Below are 16,786 nucleotides of genomic sequence, written 5' to 3' on the forward strand. Positions count from 1 at the left end.
TCTGTGAACCTAGGGCTGTAGACCATAATTTTTTTATTTGTATTATATTAATTAACTTGTTTTTTGCCAGCGATAATGACCTCTTGAGGTCGAAATGCTTGGCATTAGTCTCCAAAGTGTTAACAGTTTTGTTTATATACATGCTTTATATGTGATCATATAAATAATTTCTACACATCATTTTGTCTTTACTTTACAATACAATATGGGCATATCTCCATAACAAAGCGTTCCTGCATGTAAACTGATTATGATTTCTGAGTCTGGTAGTCATAGTAATCTGAAGAAGTGCAATAGTCCAGTATTTCTCAACTACTGTTACAAAACATTCCAAACTCAAACAAATGTATATACATTAAACAATATAGATCACAGCATACGGGAAGGGTACAGTAGTGAGAAATTGGTTAGCCCTGTTTTGACATCTCATCACACAGTGCTGTTTGTCTGTTATGCTGTTGCTGTTTCAATTTATTTTTAGATTTACTTATAATTGTTACATAATCCACTGTCTAACACACGTGACATATGGTCTTCCTGGAATTGTGCATCACGTAACAATCTCATCCCCAGTAAAACTTTGTATGGAAATATCATGATAATATGTTCTCACAGACCTCAGAAAACCTGGAGAAACTATCTTTATTCACTAAACAAGGAGTCATCTCTGAAATGCTGCAAATCCTGCATGTAATGAAAAAGTATGAAAGGGCTTCTAGGAGGCAGTCATGACTGCCTGAAGGTACTATCCCATCAAATGCCTGGAGAGACAGTAGAAAATCATAAAGATCTCTTGTAAAGCCAGTAAGAACACATTCACATGTGGCTATCTTAATACTGGACAACCTTCTTCAGCAGTCCATTCTCCTAATATGAACTGCGGTGCATATTTTCAGAACTAAAGTAATGTCCAGTCTCACAGTTCTCATCTGGCAGTGTTTGAAGAAGTGGTATCTTGCAAAACAACTTCTGTGTCAAAAATTTGCACTTCTAGCTGTCATAATGTTCAGAAAGACAAAGCAACTTTTGACCCTTTTAAATATTTTTCCCTCGTTCTTGTTTAACATGAAATAACATCTTGATCCTTGCGATGCCTAACATATCACCTGTCAAGGTAGTTACCAGCTCCTGACATCTGTAACAAAATGAACTATGATAAACCCTCGATTATCTGCGTGCAGATTACCTTTGCATGACTACATTTTTACATAAATTCTGACGTCTGAAAAGGGTTTACAACATCTTTCCATGCCCATGGGGGGGGGGGGGGGGGGGGCAGGGAGTTTTAGGAGGATCTACATAATATATGGTCATTGAGCAGCCCTCATAAATTCCGTCTCCCAATGCGTAGTGTGAGCGCTACAAATGCACGAAACTGCTTTCCTGCCATGAATGTGTTAACACTTGTCAGAATAATTGGTTTCCAGGCTGATATCTACAAAATTTATATAATTATACGTTTTATTTTTAATTATGTGTAAATAAAGTTATTTAGGACTAAAATTTTACCTTTATTTGTTTGTTTTCCTGAGTTACTCCTGAAGCAATATGAAAATATCTTTAACATTTAATTGTTTACAAAATTAAAATCCAATAGCTATTCTGTTGCCATTTTAAAGATAACTAAAAGACAATATTCATGAGTAAACTATCTCTGAATGCAGTGAGGTCCTCATTTCATGTTTCTTTGAGAGACAAGATGTTCTGAACAAAAGCCTGTAATGAAGGGGCTGGTTACAATAAAATGTGGAACTTCACATGACAGAAAACCATACCTATGTTCATTAATCTGACAATATTGACTGAATATTTACCACAATTCTTCCTTCAGCATTAAGGATGCAATGTCCACTGTTTCTTGATATTTACAAGCATGCTGACTTAATCGTGGGAAATATTTCTTCCATTATTCTCTTCATGAGGTATATCCACTCCCTTATATCCATCCGATAGTTAAGCGAATCTGTTCCATTATATCTTTCCTGAAATACAAGAAATTTGGTTTGTCTCTTTCTAATCTATATGGTACTGTTTGAAAAAATGTAGTCTCCTGAGATGAGATCATTTTGCAAGCAGAAGTTCACAACAGTTATTCCAACTAAGATTTTCATCTGATACTGCCTGTAGCTTCCATGTTTTTGATCCGTAATATCTAATTTTTTCTGTATGAAACTTCTTATTGTTCGTTTACTTAATTACAACAGTCTATCCCCAACTTTTTCAGTTACCAGATAGTGTCAGTGTAACAATGAACCTTTCTAAAAGATCAGATATTAACCCCTCAGTGACAGTAGCCATTTAAATGGTGTCCTACCTGTACATGGAGGAGACTAAAACCCAACACACATGGTTCATACAAAGTACACAAGTAGTAGGCATCATGTGACAAAATTGATGTCTATACAATACGGAGGCCATGGCTGAGGAGTTGATAATATCGGTACAGGCGTACCCCACAATACGACAGGGTTATGTTCCTCGAAAATGTGGTTATATCACAGGGTAAGTTGTCCCATAGGCTTGCATGTTATAAATTTAGATAGGTTCCAGAGCTTGTAAAAAAACTATTTGCGATTGCCATATAATGATAAATGTGACTAAACTATCATTACATTGTAGCAATACTTAAATTTAATAAAGGTTATATTTAATTAATAGTAATCTCAGATACATAATAATCAAATAAATCACCTAGAATAATAATTAAATAATTTATAATTAAATACGAACCCCGTGAAACAAGTTGTGAGACTATGCAAAAGGCTGTAGAAGTGGATGGTTGTTCTATTTACTACAGTGATGGTATCTCAACTTCAGAGAAAAACTTATCCAGCTTTGGTCGCACAATAGCCTTCTTTCTCTTCATGCAGCACCTTGTACCTTGCCAGCTCCATCTCAACATCTCTGTACACCTTCAAACTCTTTTCTGCATTAGGGTCTTCTTACTCAATTGTATTTATAAGCTCGTTCGCTTTCTGCAAAATCGAAACAAGACTTTTCAATTCGAAAACCTTTGCTGGTGGTGGAGAAATCATAACGTCTTCATCTGATTCAGCATCTTGCAGTATAATGGTACGTTGGACTGCTGAAGCCAGATGAGGTTTTCGTTGGACAATGATTCCTCAGAATGCGATGCAGTTAATTCATCAACACCTGCTGCATCCATTTCTAAATTAAGCTGCCTCCCCAAATCACGAACTTCTTCTGTGATCTGCTGAGTATCTCTTGAAACATCTTGACAGTCTGTTACAAATTGTGGGCAAAGTTTTTTCCATGACTGTGGACTGCTTAATTTCAATCCACGAATCTCCAATGTTACTGATTAAATTTCATATGTTGTAGCCCTTCCAGAATGCTTTAAAGGTTGGACAGAATTCATTACCCATTGCAGCAATTGTCTGGGTCATTGTGTGACACACACAGAAGACGACACGATGAAATAAATTAATGAGCCTGCCCATATCAAAATCAACAGTTGAAACATCGGGAGTATTTGTAGGGTGCAATATCAATACACAAAGGTCATATTGGCAGGTTGGTCATATTATGGGGTGGTCAAAACCCCGGGTACGCCTGTACCTAAATGTCATTATCAATCAGGATATAATCATTTAATTGTTATCTGATTAGGACAAGATCAAGTGTATCTATAATTAAAGTCATATCGGAATACCTTTACTATACAATATAATTTTAAAATATTTAAAAATAAGTGTCCAACAGTTATCACAAATATAAGATCCACTACCAAAAAAGTATGTAATTTTCATCTGGTGTGGTGATGTTCTTTAAAATAAAAGCAGCAAACAATGACTGAAGTATGTTTGTGTGTCAAATGTAAGTGCCATAAATACTTACCTTTTGCAGTTTGTCCGTTCTTGATTCAACCTCCTCAGAATTATGTTCCCTGAAATCCTTCCCTGATAACACAACATTCTCACTTTCACAATAACTACTGTCATATGCCTCTTTTGATTGTGCCTCTGAATCATGCGGTGCTTCTCTTGCTGTATCACAACTTTTTGGTTCAGCAACTACTGTTGCAGTTTGAATTTTGATATTATTTTGTGTCCCTTTCCCTACCCTTTGGAATTCCTCAGATTCTAAACTCAGTAATCCATGTTGTATTTCATTCTTCTTTAGATGTTCTTTTCTTTTTTTATATTTCTGTGATGCAGTGACTAATGTGAATGGATTTTCACCTTGTGTTTGCACAACTTCATTCATCTGTTTCAATTTTTCTGATGCAACAGTTAACAATAAAGGCAGATTTTCAGTATCCTGCATCTGTTTCCTTTCCTTTGCACTGGCCTGAGGTGCAGCAACCACCTATAACATTTTAACTTAAAAGTATTATTATTAAATTTGGTATCTGTATTCTTGTCAAAGCAAACATAAAGAATATGTAAATACAATTCACACTCCTTGAAGTTTTAACACATGGCGAAACAAAAGAAAATCAGCAAACTTCTCTGGAATTCAAATAAAAAAATTACTGATATTTAATATGGACAGTAAAGTCCAAACATATATATGGTGAAGTCATATTATGTGCACCTACTTTTGCAGTTTTTTTTAATCGCCAGGAAAATGTTAACTTAAAACACAGTTCATTACACAATTCATACGCACTATATCCCAAAACTAATGACCAGAAATTTACATGTGTAATTTACACAAGCGCTCATGAAAATGGTCAATCAGAAGAAAAAAAATTACTCTGTACTTGATCTGTCCATAAAAATGAAATATTTCTTTGGAAAAACATGTAGGCCCAGTAAAGGGTAAAGATTAATATGAGATGGCTGAATTTTTTCCTGTTAAAATTCCTCACATTTGTATCAAACTTTGTTACATTTCATAACACATTTTAATTGAATGTTATGAAATAAGTTTGAACAAATTAAATCATAAATCACCAAATCCAGGGGCAAGATCCTTCTCTGATCTCTATCTCTGGCACTGCACATCACATCCAAAGTCAAGCAGCAGAGCATGTGAAATAAAGGTTATGGCCACACAGAACTGAACCACATAACCTCAATTTACACCTGCTACTATTGCTTACAACAATTTTGTCATCATCTTTCATACATAAGAAATATGTGAAATATATGAGGATTTATCAATTTCCTACTTCTTCCAAAACAAAGAAGGAGGGTACACAATTTACATAAAGAAATATGGTAAATAGGGCACTATTTCTTTACATCTGCTAAGAAGAAAATGTAAAGCTGAAACAATAATTCTCAACATTTGATATGGTATAGCTGTGAATTAACAGTCCAACATTAAACCAACAGAATATTTTAATCAATACCCAAAGTTACTTACTTTTGAAGCCAGCTTCCTGCAATGATCGATGTAAGTGCTTTTACATTTATTTTCTTTGTGGGCACACTTCATGTGGCACAAGAGGTTCCGCTTATTTGCATAGGATCTAGGAAAAACAAGACAAGACATGTGTATTCCAAATACATAATTCTGTTTTTAATCAAAGGATATTGTGTACTGCTCCAGAATAGCTTCCTTATTTCTGACTGTGTTTAGAAGTCCGAAGTAAAAAAGTAAAGCTGTCCCACTATATGCCATGTAGGCACTTGGGGGGAGAGGTTGTATTGCTCCTACTCATTCTTGACCTTGGGATTAGATGGGGGTGAGTGATCTGCATTACACCCTAGCCACGCTTTATCCCTGTGAAAGGATCCCGCTATCCATTGGATACGAGGCTGGGTGGGCCCCAGAATCGGTCTGGACGCAGAGGCTAGAGGAAAAATGTTATGCTGCAAATTTTTTCTTCTGTTTCCCACCTGATGATGGTAAAATTACACTGGTATTATTGCCACTGGACAGATCACAGGCATCAACTGCAAGAGTAGTGGTGGGATGTTTATGTCCTAAAGGGGTAGGCAGTGTGAAGAGACAAATTCGGAGAGGGGAAAAAAATAAACCTCACTGGGTGCAGATGAACTGAAAGGAGACCCTGTTCCAAGAGATTAGGGAACTGACCATCAAGCAGAAAGGTAGTATGTTAGGGCAGATGAATTCATACAACTGAGAGGTACAATCAAAGAGACTTGGTAATTGATTGTCAAGGAGAGAAGTAATGCCATCACTAGAGTTATGAGTGTTTTTAACATGTCAGATGACTGGAAATGACAATTTGCATTCTTGAATTATGGTGGTACCAATATTTTCAAGAAACATGCAATCTTCACCTTCAGAATACTACAGTGTTTTACAATCTAAAATTCCACACTCTGAATTCTCACCACCATGAATACATCAAACACCGATTCACTTTCTACTCACAAGAGTTAATAATAATGGGTAAATTAACTGTTTGGATGGCATTAAAAAGACACGCTTCATCTCTGTGCGAAGTCTGCGGCCTCATGTCCAAGCATAACAGAGAGAAGGTTAGTACTGAATGACATGGAAAAAATATTTAATGTAAGGAAGCTTGTGTAACTGACAGAACGTGTGTAACGCATTTGTTTGACTGCAAAAACACAGACTCTGTGACAATCAAATCTATATACACGAAGAGCATAAAATCGAACATTCTAGTCCTTAAGTCATTGTTTTACACTTTGGAAATACTTACTTTGAACAGTTACTATGAGGACAGAACATTCTATCTGACACTTTCTTGTGAATTAACAAGTGTCTCCTCAGATTGCTCTTTTTCTTGAATACTCTCCTGCAAATATCACAGGTAAATTCTTCCATTTCAGATAATTCATGATTAAGAGATATACCTTTCTGTGTGAATGATTCTGATCTGAAGCATCTTTTGCATATACATAAATTAAATGTTGTATTTTCAGATGATTCTTTGTAGTCAGTCATATGTCTCTGCACTGCAGCCATTTCTTTAAATCTTTTCTTGCACATAACATGGGGAAACACTTCCGTTTGATGAAGACAAACTTGTCTTCGCATTATGTTTTTTCTTGTGAAACTTCCCTTGCACATATCACAGGTGAACACTTGTCTCTGACGACAAGGCACGTGTTTCTTTGACCTCAATATTTTCTTGCATATACTACCATGAAATTCTTCCTGTTTATGAAGAGACATATGTCTGTGCATGCTTCTCTTAGTTGAGAATATTTCCTTGCATATGTCACAAGTAAACACTTTTCTTTGATGAAGAGACATATGTTTTTGCATTTGTTCCTTTGTCTTTAATATTCTCTTGCATGTATCACATGGAAATTCTTCTGCATTATGAAGAGACATATGTCTATGCATGTTCCCCTTAGTTCTAAAAATTCCCTTGCATATAACGCAAGGAAACCCTTTTCCATGAAGAGATATGTGGGTCTGCAGCTGTACCTTTGTCTTTAATATTTTCTTGCATATATTACACGGAAATACTTCCCCTTTATGAAGAGACATGTGTCTCTGCATGTTTTCCTTTCTTGTAAACATTTTCTTACAAACGTCACAGGGAAACCCCTTTCCTCGATGGAGAGACATGTGTCTCTGCATGCTTTCCTGTGTCTTTAATTTTCTCTTGCACATATCACAGAACAACTCTTCCTTTTGATGACGAGACGCATGTCTCTCCATGTGTATCTTTGTCATGGAAACGTTTTTACATATATCACAAGGAAATCCATTCTGAGCACACTTATGCCTCTGTGTGTCTTTTTCACTAGTTAAATGTTCCTTATAATTATTGTATATAAATGGGTTTTTTTCAGGCATATCTTGGTGATCAGATATATGCTTCTCCAAACCTCTCTTTGTCTTGAAATTTCTCTTGCATGTATCACACATCACCTCTGCAAGAAGAAAGAAGAAATGATATACATAATATTCACATTTGTCTTTAATTAATAAGTGTTCTAGAGTTCATCCAATACAGTTCATATCTCCATGGAGATTATAAAGGTTTCCTTTGTTGAACACTAATAAAGAAACAACAAAAATTATGGCACAGGAACCCAGTCTCCCCTGTGCCAAATTTCAGCTACCTCAGGGGGACAGGAATTGAGGCTTTCAGTTTTGCAGTGTGAACTTGAGTGGAGAAAAACTCAAGGTCATAGCTCAAGTCCAACTGAACTACCTGTACTGATTTATTATAATTTCTATTTTGTTTATGCCGTTATTATTTTGTAATTATGGTAATAAAAATGAGAGTTACAATGGTGAAATGGAAGACATTTCTGTAAATGAGACAGGCACAAGGTTCAAACTTGCACTGAGATAAAAAGCACCAAGATTATAATAATTAGTTTCTCAACATGTTCCTAATATGATGCAAAAATAGCGTAAAATGCAATAATCAGCACAATAACACAGGAAGCAAAAGTGTAAATTTCTTTTGGGGTACCAACAGAACCACTGAATGTCCATCTAATTTTAAGATGGGGAACCCCTTTTTGGATAACAATTCCTGAGATTTTGATTTTTAACCTGTTACCAGCAGTATTATCATAACCTGATGTCATATATTGACATGCAAGGTACCAAAATATACAAGGAAGGATGTCGGCAAAATTAAAATAACAGAATAACATTATCACAGTTTGTTATTAAATTTTTGTGTTTTCAAAAGACTTGCAACTTCCACAAAGCAATTTTAAAATTTTTAAATTCTTACCCAAGCATTTTTGTAAGAAAAATGTCAGTATCATTAGCTGTGCCAACTTATAAATTTTAGTGTCCACCTGAACTGAATGGGTTTCTGTCGTATCTCCTACATTTTATAATCAAAACACAGAAGGAGTGGTCTTACATACCTGGCATGACAGAGTACACAGTTTCATGAGGTAGAAATTCTTTTCTTTCATGCACCATCATATGGTGGTAAAAGGATGCCTAGTTAAGGAAACAGAACAATTAAAGACGTGTTAAACCTTTACGATTACAAATATCAAATGACTCCTTCGTTATTTATGCTTATATATCTTTAACAGTTTGGAATAACATAGTAAAAATCTTGATTAATAACGAACTGAACTAAATTATACTGTCCACGCAATTATTCTTCTGATTTGTAATGTGCAAATAATGTACAGTACAATTCCAATTATCTGGCCTTCAGTTATCCAACATTTATCTGACATACGATGCTGGAATGCTCTATTTTATGAAGGAAAATCAACATGCAGCAAAATGAATCACAGCTACCCACCAAGCAACTGCTATATTTTATGACTGATAATGACACAGTCCCCGCTTAATGGTATCTGCACCTTGTCGTGATGGTGGGGCCTGAGTACCTCAGTGACAGAGCTGGTGGTAGCATAGCTACTGGTTGGTCGAGGGGGAGAGGTCAGACTAAGACAGGTACCCTGGTCTTCCAGGTTGGGGGTTGGTCGCAAGGCTAACAACCTTGTGCCGTAACAAGGCAGATGTTTCTAAACCTCAATCAAAGCCTCGGACAGATGGACCTAACAGAGGACTGAATGGAAGAGGAGAATTAAGGAGGCCATGGTCGGAATACGGACCAGAGAGCCACAGAAGAAGAAGAAGAAGATAATGACACAGTAGATCTTGTGAATCATGCAGATGATTATGATTTAAAAGACTATAACAAAGGACCAGAGAAAGCTAATAGAACGACTCATAGTGACGGATTGAATTCTAATACTAAGACTGCACTTGCTTACACTGAACAACAGGACAACTGCTGTAGACGCTCTACTGTTCAGGTGCTGGTGTGACCTTGCCACAAAGAAAAGGAAGGAGGCTCAAAAGCAAATACCCATCACTTTAAATTACAAATTTACATTATGTTAAATATTATTTTTGTTTGTGTTTTTTCGTCTGATGCTGTATTGTATTATTTTCATAATTTAATAATATCACAAACTGAGTTGATATTTTTCAATAGTCTTCTGTATAATCTGATATTTTCAATTACCTGAACATCCTTCAGGCCCATTTAGGTTGGATAATTGGAACTCTACTGTATATTTTGTATATATATAGTGTATAAGGTCATGAAATACAAGAATCTGCAGTTCAACATTACAGATTTTTAACTATTAATGAAGATTTCAGCAATAACAGAATCCCCTACATTGATACTTTTTGAAGGCAAAATACATCACCGGTGATCAATCACAGCTGTCTCAAAGAAGGTTCACTACAGTAACATGAAAGGATACAAATATGCCATAACAGAATCAATTGATGTAATTGAAAATAGCATTTTCTTTTCATTGTAGGTCTATCAACTTCTCAAAGTACAAACTACGCAGGATGCTAAATGTTACTCACTTTGGTGGACAGCTTCTTCCCACAGTCTGGATAGATGCATTCAAATTTCTTTCCTTCATGAACAGATTTAATGTGATAAGTGAGGCTTGCTTTCACGTAGTAAAATCTAAGAAAAAAGGAAGACCAATAAACCTTCAATGAAACACACAAGTCCTTATGACAGTGAACATATTTTATAAAAGAAAAGCCTTTCATGACAGAGTATAAAAACAGATTAACCAGCGGCAAATTCTGCATATAGAAATCAACACAAATTACATGTAGGCTTCCTAGCAGTCAAACTTTGCCCTACATGGAAACAGTATATTACTCTATTCTCTGTATCAATTTATGTTGAAGATATAATACAGGACTTACTTCGGACAACAGTCATACGGGCACGAAAACTTTTTCCTTTTTGATAATTCTTGATGAAGATACATATGTATTCGAAGCATTGATTTTTTCTTGAAACTTTCCTTGCATGTATCACAGGTAAAGTCTGTAAAAAGAAAATTATATGAAAAGCAGAAACAAGATAACCACATACACATAACTACAGTGAAAGCACCATTTAATGTTCTCCTGACTAATGATTTACTTAAAAACAACTGAAGGAAATGCTAAATGGCAGAAATTTGTGTAAATGGATCAAAGAAATTCAACACTAAGTAACTGAAAATTTTACATGGTGACTCTTTTTTTATTTTGTAGTGTTCTGTCTGACGACAGGTCCATATATTATGAACAGGATCCTTCCAACCTCTTCAGGTTGTCAGGGACCTGCTCATACATATATACATTCTTGGCAGAGATGATCAGAAGTGGTTTGCCATTGCCTTCTTCTGTGTGCGAGTGGAGTAGTTGTTGGGATGCCACGGAGAAACCGGGGAAGCCCCCGGAGGAAAACTCTGTGATGCCTAGACCACGGCCTTGCCCAACACAAGTTATAAATTTTAGCACCACCGGGAATTAAACCCAGGACCCCAGGCTTACAAGGCTAGTGTTCTGACCGCTAGACCACTGTAACTAAATTCACTGCCAGAAGGTATATTCGAGAGCAAATTTTATGACAGATTTCTTGGTATTATGGAACCAAAACATACACCATAAACCACTGAACACAGACTGATTTGTTTCTCTGAGATCCATTTCAATGTTATCCTTCTGCATACCCGAGTCTACTGTTTGGGTCATTCTGTGTCAAATCAAGAAATACACGTTGCATCACTGCCACAGAATTTAATGGCACTTGTTGGTCTTAATGTGCGACTTCTTATAAAAGTAGTACACAAACAATGAGCTTCATTGATATCATTATTTCACAGATATCAATTTTCAGGAAGCATACACAAAAGGAGAATTTCAAGTAAGCTATTTTTCACGAAGTTAAACTGCAATAACTATGGAGCCTATGATCAGATTCACATTGTTTTGCCCTTAAATTGTAGATCTATAATATTTTTAATACATATTTATTTTATTGGTGCTGTAATTCTGTTAAAACTTAAAATTACGTCATTTTGTCAAATTTGCACAAATATTAATGGGCAATAAATGATACTATCCTCCAAGCTTCAAAGCCGGGGTAGCTCAGTCAATATAGTGACTAACTATGGACAGGACAGCCGGGATTCAATCCCCGATGTGGGCAGAGGAATTTTTCCCCTAGCCTCTGCATCCAGATAAACTCTGGGACCCACCCAATGGGTACCGGGGTCCTTTCCTGGGGGTAATGTGTGGACAGAACATGACGCTGACCACTCACCCCTATCTAATGCCGAGGTTAAGAATGAGTAGGAGCCATACCTCTAACTAACTACACTTTCCACAACAATTAGTATTGGACATTATAATACAAGAAGCAACAAATGTTCAAGTGCTCATTTCCTATACAATACGTACTTGATTCTTTACAGCAAGTTACTTCATGGTGAAACAGTTCCTGTTCAGTAGAGTAAGCCTTCTCACAACCAGTTATCATACACCTGTGGATAGGCTATAAGACATGAAAAAACTTTAATTAGAGCCTGGGATTTTAATGATGTTACTTGTTAAACAACTTTGTTCCTTACGTAAGATTAAGAAAATGGAACACTATTTATTTGTACTTTTTTTTTGTAGTGTTCTGTCTGACGACAGGTCCATATGAACAGGATCCTTCCATCCTTTTCTCGGACTGGGACCTGTTCATATACGTTCTTGGCAGATGATCCAGAAGTGGTTTGCCATTGCCTTCTTCTGTGTGTGAATGGAGTAATTGTTGGGATGCCACAGAGAAACCGGGGAAGCCCCTGGAGGAAAACTCCGTGTTGCCTAGACCACGGCCTTGCCCAACACAAGTTATAAATCTGAGCACCACCGGGAATTGAACCCGGGACCCCAGGATTCCAAGGCTAGTGTTCTGACCACTAGACCACCGTGGCGGCTGACTGGAAATATATAATAGGATGTTTCATAAATGGGTAATTGTATATGGAAATATTTAATAAAAAATTCTGGTCTCTGAAAGCGCTTTCAACAGCTGGAATGCCAGGTCTGTTCTTGTTTTTAATCACATCAGTAAACTAACACAATACTGCATTCCTGGTAAAGGGATAAGACAAAAGAAAGGAAGGTTTGTAATGTGTGCTGCTTGATTGTGCCCACATTTGGGGACACCTAGGCGCATCATCAAATATCTGAAAAACACTGTTACTCAATATCGCTTATTAACAGCAATAACATTTGCTGAGTGGTGTGGCCTTTGTGGCTTGAATATTATTCTGTCAAGCAGATACTTTTTACTGATTGCTCTGCTGAAGGTGTGAACATCAAACCTCTACAATACATTAAAACAGCATTCTGTCCACAGAACTATCACCAAAACTTCCATCTGAGAAGGTCTTCTGTTTCAAAAGCAGAACAAAATTATACAACACAGATTCAGTCAATGTAATATATAGTAGGGAGAGAGAGAGAGAATAGGCAGATATTTAAAATGGATTATAATGCCCAGCTGTCATTCAATGTTATATGTACATACAATGAAAAATACTAACATCAGTTAGGCACAAGCATTTCCTAAATTACATCAAAACATCTGTCTATTTTATCCCATCTCATGTAATGTAGCATACATAATTAAGTAAAAGAAGGGTCACATTTATTCAATGCTTACCTTAATGTATTTCCCTTCTTAAAGGTAAAAGTGCTTCATAAACACAATACCGTGAAGCTATATGGGAAAGTGGATGCATAGCTCTAACCTCAATTTCATCACTAGATGGAGGTTCCCTTCTTACTTTACTTTAAGACACTGAGTCAAATAAGAAATGAGAAGAGCACAAAATTGCTTTAGAAATATGTGGGTGTCAGTGAAAGACCTATTTTGAAGTACAACCCCCTATTTGTTTGGAGGAAAACCACAACACTTTCAGACAAGACAGCTGATCTCCCTGGTGAAATGTGTACTAGGAACACATCAAATACAAAGTAGGGTGCAACATTTAGTCCAGTAATGGAACATAGAATGCACAGGTAAAGTTCCATTCCTTTTTTGCCTGTGTTATTATATGAAAAAATGCATACATAGTTCACAAATAAATATCACAACTAACTTCACAGACCATTAACACTATGTCATCTTTATGAAAACAATATGATTATAGATGCAATATATTTTAGCAAGTATAACAATGAATATACATAACCAACAGTTACAGGATGTTGTATACCTGTTTGCATTCTTCATTTGGATATGCTTCGCCTTCCACGGTTTGCTTTTCATTTGTTTCCGTTGCATTTTCTTTTGCTATCTTTGCTGCTGTTCCTGTATCAACCACTTCACGTGATGTTTCCTCACATTCAGAGTCCGACCCCATGATTATTAAACAAAATATTCTATGTGATATTACTTCAATGCCAAATTCATAGGAACCTGTAATTAAAGAAATATCAAAATAAATGTAGCCAGCTCAAAAGGAGTACCACATACAACTCACAAAAGCATTTATAAAATGTAATATCTTACACTGTAGACCGGCAAATTCAAACCTCTACTTTTAGTAAACCAGCATAAAACAAAATATAAAATATTATCAGTCTTCCTGACCACCTTTCTTGACTTATCTACCTACCACTCTCTTTGTTACTAATCATTCAGCCAATCTCCCTATATACAGGAAAGTTGTCATGTGAAGAACAAATAATAATTTCTGGAGTTCATTTGATATCTCTCCAACAAGAACAGTTGATACTTAAATGAGTCACATTATAGAAACAAGTATTTCCACATGGTAAATATATCTTTCTTCCCTATCACAATGAAACATAACTTTGTCTTCATTCTGTATAATAATTAATCCAAATTTTTATGGAATTCAAAATATAGCTGGTCAGTGGTTTAAATCATACCTTCATGACAGAAAGCAACAAGTAGAAATGAAATCATCAAATTCAAATGATAGCACCTACTCAAATTGGGGCATTGTAAAACACGGGGTGCCTCAAGGTTCAATACACATAGCCCTCTGCTTTTTCTCGTACATATCAGTGATCTGCCCCCAACCACCAAATCTCAATCTAAACCTATAGTCTTTGCTGATGATACTAATATTATTATTTCACATCCAGAAATTGACTGTTTCTAAAATTGCATAAATGATGTCTTTGCTAGATTGAACAAATGGATTAAAGCCAATAAACTCACATTAAATTTAGACAAAACAAATTTCATAATATTCTGTATAAATAACAGGTCTTGTGTAAGTCTAAATATAGGGCATGATGATAAAATAATCGAGAAAATAGAAACAATTAAATTTCTTGGCCTACAAATTGACAAAAAAATTAAAATGGAAAAAAAATATTCAATACATTATCCCTAAACTAAGCTCGATATGTTTTGCTATGAGGACAGTTGCAGCACTCATGAAAACAGAAACTTTAAAATCAGTTTATTTTGCTTACTTCCATTCTATCATGTCATATGGAATCATTTTCTGGGGAAATTCAACAGCAAAAAAGTATTTTACATTCAATAGAGGATCATTAGAATAATAACGGGCACTAAAAGGAGAGCTTCTTGTAAGGGATTATTTAACAATTTTAATATTCTTCCACTACCAATTGAATTCTTGTTCTCACTATTATCATTTGTAGTGGACAACATAGAAACATTTCAAACAAATTCAGATATCCACAATATAAGAACAGGATACAGATACAACCTTCATGTACCAATTTCTAACCTCAGTAAATATCAAAAAGGAGTTTACTATACCGGAATTAAGTTATTCAATAATCTTCCAGCTACTATCAAAAGTTTAAATCATGATATAAAAATGTTTAAGCTAGTGTTAAAAGAGTATATCCTATCTCACTCCTTCTACTCAGTAGAAGAATTTACATCACCCAAAAAGTCTCAACTATTATAAATAGATTTAAGTAATAATGGTGGTGGTTTCTCATCATAATTATTTTGCTGTAATACCGGTTTCAAAAATCTGTAAATAGCTGTTATAACTATGTATTTATATTGTACTAGAAACAAGTATTGTATTTGTGTTATGACCTGTTCTACATCCTTGGCTTAGGCCTATGAAGGATCTATGGAATGTAAATAAATTCTATTCTATTCAAAAAAATCCTTCCAATCTTAAATTTGAAACTGCCATCCTTCACAACCACAAAACCGCGTCAATGAACAGTGTTACCACATAAAACGTATCACATAATTGCAACCGATAAACAGCAATATAGTAATATCCCTCGTTATAATCATAAAACAAATAAAATTCCTACATATGCACAACACTATAACAAAAATTCTCTTTTAAGGTCGTACGTAGTAGGTTCAAATCTTTATCTTAATGACCCTATGACCCCATGGTAGCAATCGGAAGGCTCACGTACAATTCACACAGAATGTCAGGTTTGTTAATCTTGCATATTTTATGGTGAAAGTTAAGGTTTCACGGCGGTGAGTATGAAGTATGACTATCTTCTGAGATGTTATTGGGCATCTAGTGCCTTTGAAACGTCGGTCAATTTCTGTGAGACCATAGATGTGTGAGATTAAAGTCTGTCCAATCTACCGAAAACACCCTTAACTGTGCCTATGCAAGGTGTGCCGTACGTCCCAACACAGAATACACATAGATAGCCTATGAAATGTACAGCGACATTTACCAACAATGCTTGAGGTTGGCAACACGTTCCGTATGACGTCGTGTGCTACCATCTGTCCACTGTGGTATTCAACTAACGGTAACCTTTTAAACCACGGTGGCAACTTCACAGAGCTCAGTCGGTAAAACCAGTTATTACCATCCAACTTACCCATCTACAGCCCTCCCAAACTCCAATAATAAAATCGTAGTCAGTTACTCAAACCTGAAGATGTCTTCTGGGATATTGTTGCGCAGTCTGGTAGAAACTGATCGACGTTTCAAAGATATTTAGTACCTGAGCACTAAATGAGAGCTTCAAGTATTTGCTGATGTGGGAAACCCATTGGTTCAGCAACTATGGACCTACCAAGGGCTGACTGAAGTCACCCACGGCCAACCAGGGGATGTTAAGCAGA

General features: G+C 35.9%; 1 protein-coding gene across 3 annotated transcripts; it reads right to left on the reverse strand.

The window, feature by feature from the left end:
• Positions 1–10: 10 nt before the first annotated feature.
• LOC110829678 (uncharacterized) lies at positions 11–16,349 on the reverse strand. Of its 3 annotated transcripts, none has more exons than XM_087351974.1 (11): positions 16,114–16,349; positions 13,935–14,137; positions 12,124–12,217; positions 10,597–10,720; positions 10,240–10,345; positions 8,754–8,832; positions 6,608–7,793; positions 5,335–5,440; positions 3,859–4,329; positions 1,815–1,982; positions 11–1,135 (listed from the first exon to the last, which is right to left on the reverse strand). In XM_087351974.1, exons 2-10 carry the CDS (start codon positions 14,079–14,081, stop codon positions 1,866–1,868), a joined length of 2,430 nt encoding a protein of 809 aa, XP_087208100.1. In that variant the 5' UTR covers positions 14,082–14,137; positions 16,114–16,349; the 3' UTR covers positions 11–1,135; positions 1,815–1,865. The 3 variants fall into 3 exon arrangements, with proteins under 3 accessions (XP_087208100.1, XP_087208099.1, XP_087208101.1); XM_087351973.1 differs by lacking the exon at positions 16,114–16,349 and adding an exon at positions 15,773–16,073; XM_087351975.1 differs by lacking the exons at positions 11–1,135; positions 16,114–16,349 and adding exons at positions 2,731–2,975; positions 15,773–16,076 and having other exon boundaries at positions 1,842–1,982.
• Positions 16,350–16,786: the final 437 nt, after the last annotated feature.

The sequence above is a fragment of the Zootermopsis nevadensis genome, unplaced genomic scaffold (assembly GCF_977971745.1).
Source record: "Zootermopsis nevadensis isolate Lab colony 2312 unplaced genomic scaffold, Znev_1.0 Znev_ptg000020l, whole genome shotgun sequence".
In the NCBI taxonomy this organism is placed as follows: domain Eukaryota; kingdom Metazoa; phylum Arthropoda; class Insecta; order Blattodea; family Termopsidae; genus Zootermopsis; species Zootermopsis nevadensis.